Here is a 21,228-nt window from a genome sequence, read left to right as displayed (position 1 = left end):
TGGAGTTATGGTAATACCCAAATAAAAATTTTGGTCATTTGAAAAGTCACTAATAAGGTGATCAAGAAAAACCTTAGTAATGGCCTTAGGGTGAGTACTTGACAAAATTTCAATGCAAGATGATTAACTAAGTAACAAGTTGATCATTTGTAAAGTCGCTGATAAGGTGATTAAGGAAAGACTCAGGTGAGGAAGTACTTAACGAAAATTCAATGTCATTTACTAAAGTTTTAGTAAAATGTGATTTGATTACCCAAGTAAACGGTTAACTATTTGCAAAGTCGTTGATAAGGTGATTAAGGAAAACCTCGGGAATAGCCTCTAGAGGAAATACTTAACAAAAATTCAATGCAAGTCGATACATATGTTATGTATTTGGCTGAAGTCGTCAATTGTGACAAGATTATTGATAATTGATTAAGTCATATAGAATTGATGCTGTTCACTAAATTTTGTTTCGGTGAATTGAAGTCACTCGTTATATGTGGTTAGTGGGAGCATATATAGTGAAGGGTGCGGTCAGATAAGGTAATGACAAAAACATATGCACGTAGAGCCTTGTCATGTTCTGAAGCTGATCTGCGAGAGTATGCATATGAGAGTTGAGTATTGGAAAGCTCATATTGATACCAAGGTAATTTTACTGAACTGGATCATCACCATTTTGTGTGATCAAGTGGGAGATATAATTCTAAAGGGTGTGATCACCAAACGGTGTTCCTTTTGGAATGACACCATCTCCATGGTGATGGTTCCCATAAGGGGTGATGTTTAAGGAAGTGTTAAGAGGCATAACCATTTGGGTTATGTGACTAATGAAGTGTTAAAAAACACAACCTTTTGTGTTTAGTCAAAATGTTGTGTCACTTCTTAAGGTTGTGTCATTTACCAACCATTGCGTTACCAATAATTGTGCTATTTGCCAACCGGTGCATGATGGCCTATAAATAGGGGTTATTGGTGCACAATTTTACTTACTTAATTCTCTTTATCTTTTTTTTTTTTTAAAGGCAGAAACAAGCCTTTAGAACTTTTCATTTCAATAAACTAGAAATACACGTAAGGTATTCCTCCATGGTGATGATACAATCTAAAATAGAAAGAGCATTCTTTGCAAGAATGTGAGCTACAACATTACCATCTCTCCTAATATGAGAGACTTCCCACCTTGCAAACTTTACAAGTCCTAAGTTAGCTTCGAAAAGGAATATGCTAGAACTGCACCGCACCTCTTGGTCCCCCTGCAAAGCTTGTATGGCTTGGAGTGAGTCACCTTCCAGCACCACCTTTGACAGTCCCAGTTCCCTTGCAAACTGAACAACCTTTAGAGCCCCATATGATTCGGTCAGAAAAGGATCTGGGATTAGAGGTTTTCTTTGCCTCAGTGTTGCTACAACCATGCCTTGACAGTCCCTTACTACCACCCCCACCCCAACAAAACCCTTTACTTTGTTCACAGCTCCATCCCAATTTACTTTAAACCAATCCTGAGGTGGTGGCCTCCACTCAGTTTTAGAAGAAGTTGTCCTTCCATGCATGTGGACCTGCTGACTTGCCCTTCCCTGTTCTTCCTGGTCCCATTGAATTCTCTCTTTCACTTCCCTGATGATCTTGTATGGCGGCCAGAACTCTTGGTTGAAGATGAATGCATTCCTTCTAAGCCATAACTTCCTTGCCACTACTGTAAACTCCTCTAGCTCCTCTTCAGTGAGCAGCTGGAAAAGGCTTTCTAGGAGTTGCAACATGGGGGTGTGGGATAGTGTGCATTTTTGTAATCTCTTTGAGCATTGGCCCCACACATCTCTGGCAGCTTCACACGACCACAAAGCATGTGTTTAGTTCTCTTCCTCTCTTTGACATATAAGGCACAAAGGATTTGGGACAATTTCCTTTTTGTAAAGATTGGATTGAGTTGGAAGGGTTTCTTTACATGCCCACCAGAGGAACATTCTCTCATTAGGGGTGACTCTAAGTTTCCATATTCCTCTCCAGATTTCACCAGCACTAGTGCTTGTTGATGCTTGACCCTTGACTGCCACCTCCCTAGCCTTTTCCAGGTGGTAAGCACTTCGAACTGAGAAGGAACCCCCTCTTGATCCATTCCATACCAGCTTATCTTCTATTCTGAGGGAGCTTATAGATATCTTAAGGATCAAGTCAGCTTCCTCCTGGTCAAAAACTTCCTTAACTAGCTCAGATTTTCAGCACTTATTGTGGGGGTCAATAAGTTCAGATACACTTGCATTTGCCTCAAGGATCTTCTGGTTACTCGTGGCCTTGGTGGGTGTGCTCCTAAGAATCCATTTATCTGTCCACACTTTTGTCTTTTCTCCTGTGCCAATTCTCCAATAGGCCTCTTTTTCAATCACATGCCTCGCAGAAATTAAGCTTCTCCATATATAGGATGGTTTTGATCCAATCTTGGCTAGTAGAAATGAGGATTTAGGGAAGTATTTAGCTTTTATCACCTTTGCTGCTAGAGAATTAGGGTCCTGGAGAATTCTTCAACATTGCTTTGAAAGTAAGGCTTTGTTAAAGATTTCCAAGTCTCTAAAACCCAACCCTCCATCCCTCTTCGACTGCCCCATCTTCTTCCATGAAACCCAGTGTATTTTGTTTCCTTTTTCTTGTTGACCCCACCAGAAATTTGTCATTGCACTGTTGATAGCTTGTAGGAGACTTAATGGCAATTTGAAGACACTCATTGTGTAGGTTGGCAGTGCTTGCACAACAGCTTTCAGGTATATTTCTTTCCCTGCCAAGGAGAGGGGTCTAGTAAACTTGTTGTTCAACTTCTGCTTTATGTTGTCTAGGATTGCCTTGAAGGTCTTAACCTTGTGTCTCCCAACAACTGAGGGAAGGCCCAAATACCTTTCATAAGGCATTGCTATTCTGACCCCTGCAATTGATGTGATATAGTCCTGAGTAGCTCTTGCTGTGTTTTTGTTGAAGATTATGGATGTTTTCTCAATGTTCAACCTTTGCCCCGAAGCCATTTCATAGCATTTCAAAAGATTTATCAATTTGGCCCATTCTTTAGCTTTTGCCTTGTAGAAAACCAGGCTATCATCCGCAAAGAAGAGGTGGGAAACCTTCAATTGACCTCTGGCTACTGGTATACCATGTATATGCCTGTTCTCCTCAGCTTTGGTTATTAAATTACTTAAAGCCTCTGCACACATGATAAAAAGGTAGGGTGACAGAGGGTCACCCTGCCTTATACCTCGAGTTGGAGAGAATTGTGGTTGAGCTGTACCATTCACTAGAAGAGAATACTTGACTGTCTCTACACACCTCATCACCATTTCTACCCATTTTCTGCAAAAACCCATCTTGTAGAGGATTGCTCTTAGGAAACCCCACTCAACTCGATCATAAGCCTTGCTCATATCGAGTTTGAGTGCCATATAGCCCTCTTTTCCTGCCATTCTACACTTCATAGTATGTAGTGCCTCAAATGCCACTACTATATTATCAGATATTAATCTAGAAGGTATGAATGCAGATTGAGATGGTGAAATAATACATGGCAGGATCCTCTTTAATCTATTTGCAATCATCTTAGAAATAATCTTATAAATTACATTGCACAATGAGATAGGTCTGAAATCTGTTACCCTTAGAGACTCCTTCTTCTTTGGTATGAGGGAGATGAGTGTGTTGTTAATGTTCTCCAAGCTGCCTTCTGAGTTCAGAACATTGAGCACAGCTTCTGTAACTTGGTCTCCTACAATGCTCCAGTGCTTTTGGTAGAAAAGGGCAGGAAAGCCATCCGGGCCTGGTGAGCTCATCCCTTCCATATGGAAAACTTCATCTTCTACTTCCTGTCTACAATAGGCTTTGGTCAGCTGCCCATTTTGTAAGCTGCCCATTTTGTAAGCTGGTTACTTTGGCCTCCAAAGAAAGAACACATTCAGTTTCTAAATTGGGTCTCGAGGAAGTGAAAAGGTCAGTGTAATACTCTTGAAAAAGGCCACTGATTCCTTCTTTTGAATCTACCAATTGGTCTTGGTTATCAAGTATTCCTTTAATGAGATTTGTTTTCCTTCTTTGTGTAGCAGCTTGGTGGAAAAATTTTGTATTCCTGTCTCCCTCCTTCAACCACTTCTTCTTTGCCCTTTGCTTCCACTTGATGTTTTCCATTTCTAGTGCTGTATCTATATCTCTCTGAAGGTGTCTTATTTGTTCAGTTAGGTGACCTGAATTCCTGTTTTGGAGCTGAGCTAGTGCATCCATGTTATCCCTTACCCCTCTTCTTGTGTTTCCAAACTTTTTTCCACTCCACTGGTTCAATTTTTCCTTGCAGTGCTGAAGTCCTGCTAACATGCACTCCATCTTTCCTCTAGCAGTTTTTGGGGCTTTCCATGAGTTTTCCACTTACTTGGTTATAGGTGATCCACAGTGGACTATTGTTAGAACTAAGAGTTGGCAGTATGTGAACTCTTGCATCATTGTTTTGGTCTGACCATTGGCCATTACAAAAGGCTCTGTCCAACCTTTCTTTAATGAAAGCTGATCCTTGTCTCCCATTGTTCCACATGAACTTACTTCCAACATACCCCATATCAAAAAGGCCACACTTAGTCACTGCTTCTTGGAACCTGTCCATCTGTTTTTGTGGTCTTGCAGGGCCCCCCTTCTTCTCATTAAAATGGAGCATTTCATTAAAATCTCCAACACATAGCCATCCCAAATTGTCATTAGGGTTCAAACTCTCCAAAAGCTCCCAGCTACCTCTTCTGGCTTCTGTGACAGGGTTTCCATAAAAACCAGTTAGAATCCATTTCTTTGGTGCATGCCCAGATGAGACTTGTAAGTATATGTGTGAGTTGGTGTATGAGATCACCTCTGCTTCTGTGTCTTGCTTCCATAGAAATGCAACACCACCTTTGGCCCCTATTGCATCAACAATAAAACTGTTTTCATACTGCAACACTCTCTTGACAGTTTCCACTCTAGATCTTCTGCTCTTTGTTTCCATTAAGAAAACAAAGGTGGGAGACTTGGATTGCACTAAAAAATGCAAGTTATTCACTGTCCGAGGGTTCCTAAGCCCTCGACAGTTCTAGCTCAAGCAACTCATAACCACTGGTAGGGCTGGGATCCAGCCACCACCATCTCCTCACCATTTTGTTGTTCTGGTTCCACCCCCTCCTGTTTTATTTTTTTCCTTTGTGACTTGACAGAGGAAGAGTCCTCATGGTTTTGCCTTTTTCTTGAAACTGGAATGGTATTTTCTTTGTTACTAGTTGCCTCAGTAGTAAAGTTGCCCAGATTCCTGTCACGGGCCTTTCTCTTCCATGTGGCCTTTTTCTTAATTTCCTGCAGCATTTGCACATGATCAGAGACAAAAATGGCTAAAGATGACACTTGGTCCTTAAGCCCATCAGTATGACCTTTTCCCACTGGGCCTACCTGAGGCCTTAATTGTTGACATATTTGCATATCACTCTTTGGGAAATCTGGTTTGTTGCTTTTTCTCATTAAGCACGGTTCAGTTTGGTTTATATACTCAGAAGTGACATTATACATAGGTGGCCTCACTGTTTCCTCTACAGGAAGGAAGGTACCTTTTACAAGTGATGGGTTGGCATAGGTCTTCTTGTTTCCTCCTCGAGCTGCTGAACTGTCTGCATCAGTGTGTTTTGGTGTCTGCATGGTTGGTGAGATGTCAGGTTCCTTGGTAGCAAGGTCATCCCTGACCTCCTTGTCTGTTTTCCATTGTTGTTCACCGTGGTCATGCTTGCAGCTGTTTGTTCCATACTTTTTCTTCTCACCATCCATAGGTCTTGTTGCTGGAGCTCGTAACCATGGTCCATACTGCCTCATTTCACTACCTGTGTTGTTAACAGAACAGCCTTTGGCATTGTGCTTTATGCAACCACACCTAAAGCACAGGTTGGGCAGTCTTTCATTCTTCAGAACAATCCATGACTTCTTCCCTTCAATCATAATGAAAAGACCTCTTTGTATTGGCTTTGTAATATCAAGTTCCACCTTCATACGTATGAATTCTCCCCAGCATATCCCTCTGGTATCTGCTTGTACTTCTAAACATTTTCCAATGCTATTTCCAATCTGTTGTCCAACATCAGAATTCATGCTTGCAAAAGGTGTGTTGTGTGCCTGCACCCAGAAGATCTCCATGGAGAAAGGGATCTCTTTAACTGACTTCTTTCCTTCGAATGAATGTAAACAGACCAACCATCTGTCAAAGCACCATGGCCTTCCTTGTAGCACCTGTTCCAGGTCCTGTTCTAGGTGAAATTCTACTAGATATTGGTTGCTCCCTACTTCAGAAAATTGCATCCAGCTAGTGCATTTCCAGGCTTTTGCCATAGTGTTTTTGAAAGCCTCCTTATTGACTGCCCTCTCAGCGATGACCATAGCCAGTAGACAATGTTGTCCTTGTTTCACCATCCTTTCCTTTGAGTTGTGTGAGATAACAATCACTCCTTGCTCCTTTTCAGTGAGGCTGAGAGCCTCCCACTTCATAGCTAAATCCTCTTCCATTTCCTCTTCAAACTATCAGAGATAGCTTAAGAGACCAGACTCTTCAATGAGAGAAAAAACCTCACTACAACAAAAAATATTTTTTGGGATGAAAATTTTCGTTCCAAAATATATAGATTTCGTTCTGAAATATTTTTTGGGACGAAAAAATTTCATCCCAAGGTAGTCCCAACATCACTATCCCAGAAGATATATTGGGACGAAAATCACAATTTCGTCCCAAAATATATCTTTTGGAATGAATTTGAAATTCACCGTTCGATACCATTCGAACGATGGATTTTTTTGTCACGAATAAAATTCGTTCCAGAATTGCATTCGAATGCTGATAAACGTTTATCGAACGATGCTGATAAACGTTCGAACGATATGGTAATGTCCTGCGTTTGAATTTTTTTTGAGCATCTGGTATCGTTCGAATGGTTTGCTCATTAATGTTTGAACGGTACATTATCGTTTGAACGGCATGCCCATTAATGTTCGAACGTGACACGGTCGTTCGAACGGATATTATTTTTATTAAACCCAATAATTATAAAAAAACTAAATAGACATCCATATTATTTGAAAAACATAAATTAGGAACTGTTTAATTACTCACAAAAGTTTTATATTAAGTGCGAAGAAATAAATAACCATCATACTAGCATTGTTCATACATAATTAGATAATGTCATAAGCTAGACATAAAAAACTATCAGTTGGTTGGAGGCCTGTACTGTTACATGAGCTGTTGCATTTGGAGTTGCATATCTCTCCTGAACTCTGCTTGTTCTTCTTCATGTTGTTTGAGGCGCATCTCCATGTCTCCTTGTCTCGCCAATTGAGCATCTAACTCTTGTTGTTTTGCAACTAATTCTTCAATTCTACGATTCGCATTCTCTTGAGCTATAGAGGCAGACCCGGAAGAAGAGGAAGAGGGAGAAGGTTTTACACAGCGACCCAAACCCCTCAAATATCCTGAACGTTCACCCAGAACTTGTGTAAAAATCTCAACATCAGTATTTGAGGAATTTTGATCTGACGCAGATTCAGCACGCAGGGCAACCATTTTATCCTACACATAAGATAAAGAGTTAATATCATCATAAATATTCAAATATATTTATTTAAAATAAATTATAATACTTACATAATTTTCACGGGCATCAGGATGACTCCACTCTCCATTACGATTAGTATGTGATGCAGCATATAATTTTGTCAGATCATAATTGGCATCTAAATCTTGCTATAATAAAGATTTGTTAAGATATAAAGTCATTATGATTCATATATTCAATTAACTATATACAAATAAAAGAATAGCAATACCAATTTTTTAGAGAGGCGGTGGAAAGATCTTGAGCCTGCATGATGAGTAATCTTCAATTTTGATCTATTTGTTTTGTTTATAGAACTTCGCTCCTACATAAGAATTGAAAATATTAGAAAGCGAAATTAAAAATAGGACTAAAATAATTAAATTAATTATACCTTATATGATGGATCCTTAAACATGTCACAAAGTTTTTCTCAATCAGAAGGTTGCACATCTTGAAAAGGATGTTGGCGTGTTTCTTCACTATTCTCAAACTTATTATAATGCTCATGACATCTTGCCTTATACTTGCGGAATGCATTACTCATAAGCTCTTCCACAGTTTTACGCTCCTCTCTCCGACCAATATTTAACATGTATCAAACAAACAATGCAACATTTGTTAATTAAGTATTTATATTATTAAATAATTAGATAGTTGTTTTATATCTTTCAAAATATTTTATCAATTATAACTATTTGTATTGTAATTAACATTCATTTTATTAATTATAATTCGGAATTTATATTTTAATCAAATTCATTTGATTACTTTTAACTTTTAAGTATTTAAGTATTATTAAATCCAGATTATTTGTATTTTATTTAAAATTCATTTTATTAATTCAAAGATTAAGTATTTTTGTGTTATTAAAACAAAACTATTTGTATTAACCTATAGTTGAATAATTCAACATCATAAATAATTAAGTTTTGTTACAAATCTTAGATGATTTGTAATTTAATTCATTCTCATTTGATTATTTTAATCTTTTAAGTATTTAAGTATTATTAAATGTAGATTATAAATAATTAATTTTTAATTCAATTCCTGTATTTAAAATGTTAATTATTTTAACACTGACCAACATAATGTTCAAACGGTGCTCGTCACCGTTCGATCTAAGGACATACGTTCGAACGGAACACGAATACCGTTCGAACGGATTACTTCCAGATATCACTCATCTTCAACCTCCGAAAACTCCAACATTTACAGTCTAAATTACATCAAAAGATAGCAAATTATATGACGAACTCATTATAGCAAACGAAAACACTTATATAAAAACTAAAATGAGAATATATTTAAGGAGAATACATGATTTGGAGAGATAAAGCGGAAAATCCACCAAACGGTAAAAACTCTTCACCAAAAGGTAAAAACAACCTCTTAATCCGAAAATATAAGAGATTGATAGAAGTTAGTAATATTTGAGGGCTAGATTGAAGAATAATGGCGTTAGTTGGAAGAAAATGAGCGTGGGAGTGATTGGAAGTCGACTGGAACGAGTGCGAGATTGTGAGGTTCTGTCGTGTAAATATAGAACATTTACGTTCGAACGGTTGTTTAATGAACGTTCGAACGTCAAATCGATTAGCAGGAAAATTTTCCCTCGCTAATTTAACGTTCGAACGTGAAAATATCCGTTCGAACTTTTTTCTTATACGTTTGAACGGTTATATTAAACCGTTCAAACGTCAAATCGATTAGCGGGAAAAATTTCCCCCGCTATTTTAACGTTCGAACGTGAAAATATACGTTCGAACGTTTTCTTATACGTTTGAACGGCTATATTAAATCTTTCAAACATCAAATTATATTGTTGCTTATTGTATTTTTTTTGCACTATACATTTAAATATAATAACTTCTGAATATACTATAGTTTAGAGACATAGTAATATAACTATATAATATATAATCAAACATATATTATATAGTTTAGTAACATATATAGTATAAAATATCATATTATATCTAATATTATAGTCAAGTACATATATTAACTTATTATATATAACATATATATGGTATCATAGCATAGGGTTATATGTATCACATGCATATATATAATGTTTATACTATTATATTATTATTATTATATTATTTAATAATAGGATATCTACTATTAATATATATAGTGTCATCTATACTAGTATATATATGCGATATTAGTTAATATCACATATAATATATATGTTATATAAATACATGAACATAGTTTCATGTATATAGTAGTCTATATTATATTAATTATACTATATAATATAACTTATACTATATACTATATAATATTCAATAGTATAATATATTTTAATTAAATATAATATAATATATACTATATATATAATACATAGTGTTTAATAACATATAAGTGCATTAAATATATTGCATTTAATATATTTAACAGTTAAAATATATTATAATTGAATTAATTAATATATTTAATATAATTAATACCGAATATTGCATTTAAATATTATTTATTATCATGAAAAACCGATTAATTAGAGATGGGTATTAATATTCAGTTAATACGTTCGAACGGTATTAACTTACCGTTCGAACGGCATTGCATATATAAGCCCCCGATGTCACTTTCACGGAAGTTTACGTCTCCATTTCCTCTGTTCTAAGCCTCCAAACCGTCGATCTCCACCGTTGAACGCCGTCTTCGCCGCCGTCAACAGTGCCCACTCAAAGCCTTTACCTCTAACTACCGATATTTTTCATTTTTAAAACATTTTACCGTTTAGATTTAGGTTTTTGATAGATTAATTGTTTAAGTTAGGGTAAACCGATTTATACATCAAAATAATCGGTAGATTTGCATAAATCCATGTTATGAACGTGTATTTAGGTTTCTATTGCATTTATTTTGGTGTAAAATCCAGGGAATCGAAGGATTCCATGGATTTGGAATCCTGATCGACACGAATATCGTTCGAACACTATGCGTAGCGTTCGAACGACATAGCATAACGGTCGAACGGTTTGTCTGTAACCGTTCGACCGTTACAGGAATCGTTCAAACAGTTTTTTAATATTATATTTATACTATTAATATTGATATTGAGAAATATATTTATTGTTGATAATGTTGTTCATAATATCAAATATTATTAAATTGCTGTTTGTTTCAAACTACTGTAAATAGTTCTTTATTTTATTTTTCTTGTTAATGTTATATATCTAGTTTGTAATTATAAATTTCAAGTTGATTATAATGTCTACTTCTAGACCGGCACGTAAGTAACGCAATCTTGGTGAAAGTAGTAGTGGTCCAATTCGGGAGAGGACAGTTTTACTGGAGCAACCAGTGAAAATTTCTGATTTCCAGAGTCTTCTCTGGGAGGGTCATTCATTGCCCTCAATATTCAGTGATCGTGGTTGAGGACCTATCTTGGATGAACGGGAGGAAGCATGGGAGCCAGTCTCCTACATTGACATTGTTGCTGAGTTCTATAGAGAACTCGGCAGTGCCAGCGCAAATGATTCTGGGGCCTACAGTATCACTGTCCGAGAAGTACCCGTTGTATTTTCACAAGATGGACTTGCTGCCAGATGCATATCCAAATGTGGTGCCTAGAGAGTCTGATCCTTCAGTTGAGGTAGAGACAGCTGAGGAGGAGGCATCAGTTTATACTGATGAGGTCGATACCCTTGCTGATCACGAGGTGAGGGATTTGGTTGTTAGTCTAAATGCTCCACCGTATGACGGGACGAAGAGCATCAAACAGGCAGATTTATCTTCTTTCTTTAAGATATTAAATTTGATAATTGCCAATAACATTGACCCTCGGCAGCACAAGACAGAAGTTGGCATTGATCGAACGAAATTTATGATACGGGTCACTCGTGGCATTCCTATCGACTTGGTGGGGTATATATTTGATAGGATTCGATCAGAATCTCGATACATTTCGATGGATATACTACCATTCGGAGTCCTGATCACCCGATATCTAATATGTGCTGGTGTTGTGCCAGATGTTGCTGAGCGTAAACCGGAGCCGATGGGACCGATAAATAGCACCACCCTCTCACGCAGCACGGGACACTCGAGATTACGTTTTTGTGCACATGTTCCAGAACCAGTTGATCCTCACAGAGATGCACAGCTGGGAGATCATGGAGTCTCAGCTGCAGCTGCTGAGACATCTACACGGGCCGAGGCATCAGTCCACAGTGTTACTCGTGAGGAGATGGCTGACATAGTGCATGCAGCGATCAGCGAGCAAACATCAGCAGTAATCGATGCAGTGCGTATGGAGATCCATTCTGCTGTGTCTGAGCTTCGTACAAAGTTTGCTGCCATGTCTGCGACTCAGGTCACCATCAGTACTCGACCGACACAAATAGAGGAACGTATAGCTGCAGTCGAGGAAGCGTGCAAAGACTTTGAGTCTTAATTACTTTATGATATATTTTATTTATTTATTTCCTGTTTTTTGTATGGACAATATTTTGTGTTTTGTAAATTCAGTATTTAAGTATGAAATAGTATTGTTTTATATTTTCTAAACTAATTCTTAATTTAGATTATTCATATTATTTAATTAACCAATTTTTTATAATTACTAGTTAATCTAAATATAATTTGGCAAAAAACTTGAAAAATTAAAACCCTGTCAACGTTCGAACGATTGAAATAACGTTTGAACGGTGAATATGCATCATTCGAACGGTTATAATTTACCGTTCGAACGGTTTGTCAATTTCCCTCCAAAATAATTTTGCCTATCGCGCCAATATTACGTTCAAAGGGTAAAAATTAAACGTTCGAAGGGTTAATCATTAACGGTCGAACGGTTAACTTATTTGGGACAAAAAATTTCGTCCCTAAGAATATCGTTCGAACGATTTCGAACGGTCTGGCATAACCGTCATTATTTTGGAACGAAATTCAAATTTCGTTCTAAAATCTCACTTTTTGGGACGATTTCCAATTCGTCCCAAAGCAATTTCGTCTCAAAAAATGATTTTTGTTGTAGTGCCTCATCCTGAAACTAGGAGAGGGGCTTAATTCTCTTTATCTATCACCAACTTGTGGGACAAATACCCTCTTGAGAGTGTCACCATTTTGTCAAATTTACGTTCAATTTCATGCATTTTATTTTTCCATTTTTCTACACATCCAACTTGTAAATAAAGTTAATAAACATGTGATAACAAATTATTTTAATTTCACTGAGGCAATTGTTGGACGCCCTGCTTCGTACATGCTAGTATCAGGGTTTGTTCCCTTCTGTTTTAATTGTTTTCAGTCTTTTAATGAGTTGTTTGATTTCATAAGCATGTGGATGGTTTTAGAATTCTTAATGGTTTTCCAGTTTTTCAAAAGTTATCTTTTTTGTGAAGTATTTCCTCTAATTTGTTGAACTGTGTTCATCTAGCATTTTTGGTTTTAAAATGATTTAGATAATTTGAGAAGTGATTCCAAACTAGAGTTCATGTTCTACCAAACAATTTAGACATCGTATTTAATGGGATTTCACTTTTATCCTTCAAGTATTATCATTCTAAATATAAATCAAGATAAAATATAAATAATAAAATGCAGAGAGAGAGAGAGAGAGAGAGAGAGAGAGAGAGAGAGAGAGGTGATTACTATGAGCATTGGGCTTCGTAGCATAACGGGAGGAGGGCAGTGTGCGAATGGGTGATGGGCGATTTCTTTGAGCAATCGGCTTCTCGCGAAAAGAAAGTGATTCGTTGGAAAGGAGGACAGCGGAAATATAGAGAGCTGCATTTTTCTGTCTACTTTGGTGCGTAATTCCTATATCAAATTATTTTGTTTTTAAAAAAATTTAATTATAAACATAATTATATATTAATATATATACTAATTTAATGTAATTAATTAAAAAATAAATTTTAAATATAAAAAAAATAATATTAATATATAAATTAGTACATAATTTTATTCTTATATAATAAAATTTTTTTTCGATCCTGATGGGCTCTTTGTACCACTATTCTTATTTCTAATTCTGACTGCATAGCTTTTGAGAATTAAAAACCCTGAACTAAGTTGGTGGTTGTGTTGTAACTGTCACACCATTGTAGGGCCAACGTGTTCTCGATAATTTCCCGGAAGTGGGCTCCATTAATTTTGATTAGGTTTTGTCGAACATTATGGTACGTTCCATCCACCAATTACAACTCAGGATTTGATTCGAACATCATTTTTACAACAGTTTTTGTTTTTGTTTTTTTTTTTTTCTTATTTGATTATTATCGTCTACTTTTTAGCGATCACATATTAATTAAAAAATTCTATACACTGCAGTGATATTCTTCATTAATTTTTATATTCCTTTTTTAAAAATTAAAAAATTATTTAAAAATGATAAAAGTATCCTATTACACATAAGAAGATAAGATGAAAGTGTAATTGATAGCACTGCTACGTGCCAAATCGATTACCATCTGTTATCATAAATAGAAAATTATTGTTTTAGCAGTAGTCCATGAATCAACAGCCGAAATATGGCTATTTTTACTTAAATTACCAAATAAAAAAATAAAGGAAAGAGTAAATATGTGATTATATATAAAAAGGACATTAATCATATATTTTGTCTGTTTTTCGGCATCTGGTTTTTCAAACATGTAGGGGAGAGCTCAAATTTTTAGCTGAAAGTGAGAGGGAAATGGGGGTTTAGGTGATGGGCACGTGAGAGATAGAGTTCTGTCCTTGCTTTGATTTACCATGGTTTTAGTGATGGCCCAAGAGCAATATGTGCCATGTGGGACTGCCTTTTCTTTTCACTTTTTTTTAAGGACGACGGATATTTAAAGAGCAATAACCAAGGTTAAAATAATAATAATAATAATAATAATAATGTAAATCCATTACAAGAAAAAAGGAAAATTAAAGTTTAAAAAAAATGAAAATTTGGCCCACAAGAGATATAACAATCCGATTCAATAGTATGAGGGATTGAATAATGATAATTTTATTAGACCTAAATTAGATTTAATTGATTGTTTTAGATAAGTTCACGAGCTATAATTAATTGAGGTGGATTTGGAATTTTAATTAAGCTCATAGGTCTCAAAAGTTTATTTAAAGCTTGTTAAGATTTGGTAGACAGGCTTTGCTACGCATCATCATAAACCACACGTCACACATTATTTAGTTTTTTTTATTATTATTATTCTTACTAACTAATTGAATTTTTCTACTCATCATTCATAAACTACACATTTGATAAAGAAAAAAATAAAAATAAAAAAATTATGTGTGATGTGCAGTGTGGAAACGATGAGCAGAATTGTTTTTAATAGATTTTGGATAGTATTAATAGGCTAATATTTATAACAAACCCAATTTAGGGTTATTGGATAATTTCAAATAAGTCGTGGATCCAAATGGATTGTATTTAAAGCCCTTTTAATATTTACGAAGCAAACAAACCCATATTTACTAAGTACCAGATGAAGAATTTATTTAAAAGCTCAAAAAATATCTATTAAATGAGTTAGGCTCATTTTGAAATTTAAGAACGTCTCGTTATGATTGTTAAGTCACTAAGCCTACAAAATAAAACCCTAAGACCCATGGGTTAAGCCCATAAAATGGACCCATAACTCCAAGCCCATGCATGCCAGCTTCTTCATGCGCACTAGGGCTTCCAACAAAAATACACACACATATGTGATATGTAAACACATTCATGCACAACTTTCCCTTCTACTAAGCGCATGGATCACACGGCATAACTACCATCTTCAGCCTAGGATTCTTGCCGCCAACCACTGCCTAAGTGTCACAACCCCCATGAGATTTGCCCGGGACCACACCTCAACACGACTCTTGGAGGGTTAGGACAGTCACATGGCTAGCCTGTTTGCATGCCTTGGGTCAAACCATGACACGCAGAGGGCAACCATGGAAGCTACTGGCCACGCGTAGACCATGCGTGCAGGCTTGCGCGTGCCTTTGAGCGTGCACCTGCGCGCATGCACCAGTGCCCTCGCACCACTTAGCGAGGTTAGTGGCGTGCCCCCACAGGCACGCCATCCAGCGCACAGCTCCAGCTCGTGCTTGCAGGCGAGGCTAGTAGCATGCCAATCAGCGCACGGCTCCAGCCCATACCTTGCGGCCCCATAGCTCAGACCGTCAACTTGGGCCATGCATGCTCATCACCCAGGCCACCAGCCCGGGCCATGAAGGACCACCACCCAAACCACTTGACTGGGCACCACAGCAGCAGCACGGCATCACCCTGTCCCCACTATCTGACCTAGGCTTGGCACCATGCCATGCCCACCATCAGCAGGCCATGCACAGCATCATGCCATGCCCACCACCAGACCAACACATGGCATCATGCCACGCCTTGCAGAGAGCCACGAACCAGACCATGACTAGCCTAACCGTCTATGCACCACCTTAGCCCACCATAGGCCATGCATGCCATGGTCACCATGGCTAAATTATCATTTTTATTATTTTTATTTATTTTATTAAAAGACTTGATTAATTATTATTTCATTTGTTTATTTATTTTCTTTTCTTTTGCCTAGGGACCTTTTGGGAGTTTCCACTTTATAAACTCTATAAATAGGACCCTTAAACATTTCATTAGGATCTTTTGACATTTTGACTATAGAGTGGCCAGCCATAGGGCTTGGAGGATTGTGATTTTCAATTCACATGCACTTGAGCTCTTTTGGAGTGCAATTCGTGAATCCCCCAGGGAGAGGATCTTCACCATGCAATTCGCGAATCGGTGTTGATTCATTCTATCTTTAATATATTGAGGTTTCCTTTCAATTTCTTGTGCAATTTGTGAATCAAGAATTATTTGGTTCCTTTGTTTTTATTTTATCTTTTTGTAGCTTGATTTCGAGAGTGGAGGCCGAATCTCCCATTAGGAAATTCGGATTTGTGGTGTTTCGTGCTAGATCTCTTGTTTGCATGTGATTCCTCACATGTTGATGAGATCTCATTAAAGTTATTTGAAGAATCTTATCTCTCACACATCAATTTTGGCCAACCCTATCATTGGCCTTTTCCATCACCTTCAATTGCCTCAAATCATAAAACCCTAGCCTCCCATTAAGCCTTACACGCCCCCATCAATTCTCATAGTCAAAAAAGACCCAAAAACCCTAGATCTCACATTGAGCAATTCGGCCATAGCCTCATTGGCTTAGCCGAAACCCTAGATCCTATAATTTCTCACTTCCATTTTTCCCTCCATCATTTGATTGGTCAATTTTCTTGATTGGCTCACTCAAATCTCATCATCTCACTAAAACACATTTTCCCTATCCTTCCTACCAATTTTTGGCCAACCCTTTCATTCCTAGATCTCTAGATCTCAAATCCTATTTTTTAAGAATTTCACAATTCCTAATTTTTAGGATCTCACAATCCCCATTTGCCCTAGCCGAACACACCCCCTTAAGCCTTGGCCGAACCCCTCATCAAACCTAGCCCCACTCGCTCATTTCTAAACCCTACCCAAGACCACCCTTCATCCAACCATAGCACACAAGTGACGCCTAGCACACCAAGGGTCACTAGCCATGCACCATCATCACCCAAACCTTAATCACCTAGCCCAAACACCATCCATACTTCCCACCATTGAACCCTAGCCTTACTTCACCCAAGCTCCCATTGGGCTACACGTGATCTACACCAAACAAAGGAGTCTCATTAGTCAATAGAGGAGCAACAAAATGAGGATCGAACCCTTAGTGTTTGGAGGCTTGACCGAGGTTCCCAACACCAAGCCCCTCCTCACGGTTTGTCCACTCAAGCTCATGGCAATTTCTCCTTCTCGAGCATTGAAACTAGGGGTGTAAAAAAATTTAAAAAATGGGTTGAATTGGACTAGATTGGACCATAACTAAGGGTGTAACTGGTTCAGTCCGGTTCAGTTTTGGACAAAATTTTGAACCGAATCGGTATACACCGGTTTTGCATTTCCCAAAATCGATTACATACATGTTACCCTCCTAAATTGATACTTCAATTTTCGGCCTGGTTCAATCCGGTTTTCCAGTTTTAATATATTATATTAAATAATATAGTATATTATAGTATATAATACTATAGTGATAATATATTATAGTATATTATAATATATAGTGATATAGTATTAGTATAACTATTAATATGCACTATATAATATTAGTATAACTATTAATACAATAAACAAAATGATATAAGATTATAAAATTTAATATTATATTAATTAGTAACTTATCATATAATACAAAACTATTATATATATATATATAAATTATATGCAATAGAAAAAATTAAAATATATATAAACGAGTCCAATCTTAGAATAAGAAAAATCGAAACTAGACCGATTTTGACCAGTTTTAAGAAAAATAAAACCGATAACGGACAGAACCAAACTCGGGACCGGACCTATCCCACAAGTTTGTTCCGGTCCGGTTCGATTTATCGGTTTTTTTTTTTACCTGGTTTAGTGCAATACCTATTTTTAAGAATTGAAACCAGTCATAAACTGGTGTAGTACCAATTTTCATATTTTGAAAACCGGTTTAAACTAAACCGGCACTGTGATGACCCGCTTTTAAGTGTATTTTCGCTGAAATAATTGTTTTTATTTTAATTAATATATTAGTTATTTATTTTAATTTATTTGCGTTTTAAAATTGGTTTTTAATTTAATTTAATTTATTTGATGTTGTATTTTATTTTTTTAAGTTGTTTTGTGGTTTTTAATCTTTTTGGAGGTTTAGTTTCGTTTCCCGGAATGAGGATTGGACCTCATTTCTTTTTTACATCTTTTTCCTTTTCTCTTTTTCCCTTCTTTTCTTTTTCCTTTCTTTTTCTTTTTTTTCTTTTTTTTCTTTTTTCTCTCTTCTCTCTCCCCGATCGGTTCCCCCCCCCCCCCGAGCTCTCTCTCTCTCTCTCTCTCCTCCCTCTCCCTCATGCCGGCGTCCCTTCAACAGCCCAGACCGCCGCCGTCCGGCCACCGTTCGGCCCCCCACCGGTCCCATTCTCTTCCCCTCCCTCCGGTGCACCACCCCACCCAAGCTCACCCCCAACCGGCCGGCTATTTGGCCGGAAAAAGCCCAACAAAGCCGCACGGTTTTGGCTCCGATCCGCCGCCGTCACTCCACCTCCGGCCACCACTTCTTCACCACTTCATCACCGACTCCTTGCCGTCCTAACCCACCCATTTCCGGCCTCCAACGACCACCGGAACAGCTCCTACGAGCTAGCTTTCCGTTTTGGGTAACCCGGCCATTTTCCGGCGATTCCGCCGCCACCCACGGCCAACCACCACTTCCAATAGCTTCACAACCATCCCTAGACCATTCCCTATCAATTTCGTGTCCTAGTTTGTCCCCGTTCAAAAGTGGGTTTTTCAAACCCACGGCCACAGTGAATTTTCACTGTGACGTTGCTGTTTTTCCACCGTTTGCAACGCCGCTTGTTTTCTAAAATTGCCATATAGCGCTGTAAGTATTTTCCAAACCCTATTTTCAGATTTTAATATATATTGCTCATTCAATTATTTACTGTTGTTGGTTGTTGATTCTGGATTGAGTCCGAGGAGTTTCGGAGGTCGGATGGATGGAGGACGGAGTTGCCTGTTTATTTGATTTATGATTGTGGATTATTTTATTATGCATTGTTATGGCATTACATGGTGCATGCACGTGTGTTTGAGGATTTATGTGAAAAGCCTGTGTTTTGGCGTAAGTGTATTGCGGGTGCGTGTGTATCACGAGCCCAAGCCGGGATGGGTTATTATCTCGGTGGAGCTCCTCTGGTCACTCGGGAGCGGAATAAACTGAGTGATGTCCCCTGAGTTGTCGAGAGCGATGACGGGAGCGGGGCTAGGGGATGCTTGGCTACGAACGCGCCGGGCGCGGAACTGGGAATCGCCCTACTCACCGACTCCGTGGCCCTTCGCTGGCGAGGGCTAGAGGATGCTTGGCTACGCACGCGCGGGGCGCGGAACTGGGCATCGCTCGTTAGGTGTCACATGCGTGGTGGTACTCTACGGTGTGACACTGGAGCCAGGGTGTGCGGATGACCCCTAGGGGAGGTCATGGTGCATACGGTTAAAATTGGATAATGGTTTGTGAGGCCAAATGGGACTTTTGGCGTGGGCCGGATGGACTTCTGGCGAGATATTGGGCCAAATGGACTTTTGGCGGCCAAATGTGACTTTTGGCGTGTTTTTCGGAAAGGATGTGTTTTTGGGCCAAAAGGGTTTTTGGCGTGCGTGGAAAACTGGTGTTTTACGGGCTTTGTGCATTGGGCATGGTTCATGCATCTTGTTTGAGTTTTATGTGTTTTTATCTGGTAGTGTTTGGGTTTTACTTACCTGCGTACCATTCGTGGTTCCGTAGCTTTTGGTGCAGAGTTAGAGGACGATGAGGAGGAGGCTGAGCCCGAAGATGCGGCTCCGCCGGGTTGCTGATGCTATCTTTTATATTTGTTAAAACTGTATTTGTGTCTTGTAATATTTTATCTATGTACGTTTTAAACAGCTTGTATTACGTTAAGAAAAATTCTGGTACTTAGTTATGACTTTCGTTATCCGTTGTGTGTTTCTCTGTACACATCTGTTGCCTTGCACACACTCGGCACCCGTCGATGGGATGGTGACCCGGGTTGTCACCATCCGGACGTCTCAATTTTCCCGTGTTCGCCGTGGGGATTTGGGGGCGTCACAGGTGGTATCAGAGCGGTTTGGCTCTGGGTAAAACCACATGTCCCGTAGGTAGTACCAGAATGTTTTTAAAGTTGTGTTTTGAAAATTATGTTAAGTATAGTTGTTTTATTTGTTTTATTTGTTTGGGCTTGTTTGCTTGTTTTTATTTTATTTAGTTATGTTTTGGCATGCTGGTTTCTTTTGTTTCTTGCTGTGTAGTGCTGTTTTTGTTTTTGTTGGTTTTATGATGGTTTTATTTGTTTTCGTAAAGGAGGGTCAAGAGTGGTGTTGTGGCAAGAGTATGGGGAGACCAGGGAGACCAAGGAAAAATACTCAGGAACCACAGGACAATACCTCCAGGGATGACTCCATAGCCGAAGCAATTCGGCAGATGACGTAGTTTATGCAACAGAGTGCGAGGTCTCAACAGGCAGGGCCTTGGCCACTACAAGGACCTTGGCCACAACAAGGGGGTCCTTGGCCACCATCAGGAGGGCCTTGTCCACCATCAGGAGGGCCTTATCCACCGTCAGGAGAGCCTTGTCCGCAACAAGGAGGGTATTGGCCACAACCGGGAGGTCCCTGGCCATATCAGGGAGGGCCTTGGATGTATCCAGGAGGGTCCAGTAGCATGGTGCAAGCCGGATGCACCTATGAGCGCTTCCTAGCGCATCGGACTCCACACTTCATTGGAAATGAGGATCCACTTCAGGCTGGAAAATGGATGAAAGATCTGGAGAAGACTTTTGAGGTGTGTGGGTGCACTGAGGCACAGCAAGTACTTTACGCCAGCTACCTCTTGCAAGGTACTGCTTCTGATTGGTGGGATACCAAGAGGGTGCTGTTGGAATCTGAACTGGGATCTTTCGCTGCGGTGACCTGGCAGCGTTTCAAGAAAGAGTTCAATGACCGCTTCTTTCCCGCATCGGTAAGGAAGCAAAAGGCAAGAGAGTTCTCCAA

General features: G+C 38.5%; 1 protein-coding gene across 1 annotated transcript; it reads right to left on the bottom strand.

Annotated features, from left to right (window-relative positions):
• Nucleotides 1-1,034: 1,034 nt before the first annotated feature.
• Nucleotides 1,035-1,745, bottom strand: LOC122310146. The gene has a single exon (XM_043124026.1). The coding sequence runs from the start codon at nucleotides 1,743-1,745 to the stop codon at nucleotides 1,035-1,037; it is 711 nt and encodes a 236-aa protein (XP_042979960.1).
• Between the last annotated feature and the right edge of the window lie 19,483 nt (nucleotides 1,746-21,228).

This window comes from Carya illinoinensis, chromosome 5 (genome assembly GCF_018687715.1).
Source record: "Carya illinoinensis cultivar Pawnee chromosome 5, C.illinoinensisPawnee_v1, whole genome shotgun sequence".
NCBI lineage: Eukaryota > Viridiplantae > Streptophyta > Magnoliopsida > Fagales > Juglandaceae > Carya > Carya illinoinensis.
The sequence above is the reverse complement of the archived record's forward strand: the minus strand, read 5'-3'. Positions and strand labels throughout refer to the sequence as shown.

What these genes read in the sequence shown, in the direction of transcription:
- LOC122310146 (XM_043124026.1), bottom strand. Translation starts at nt 1,745, where the DNA reads ATGTTGCAACTCCTAGAAAGCCTTTTCCAGCTGCTCACTGAAGAGGAG.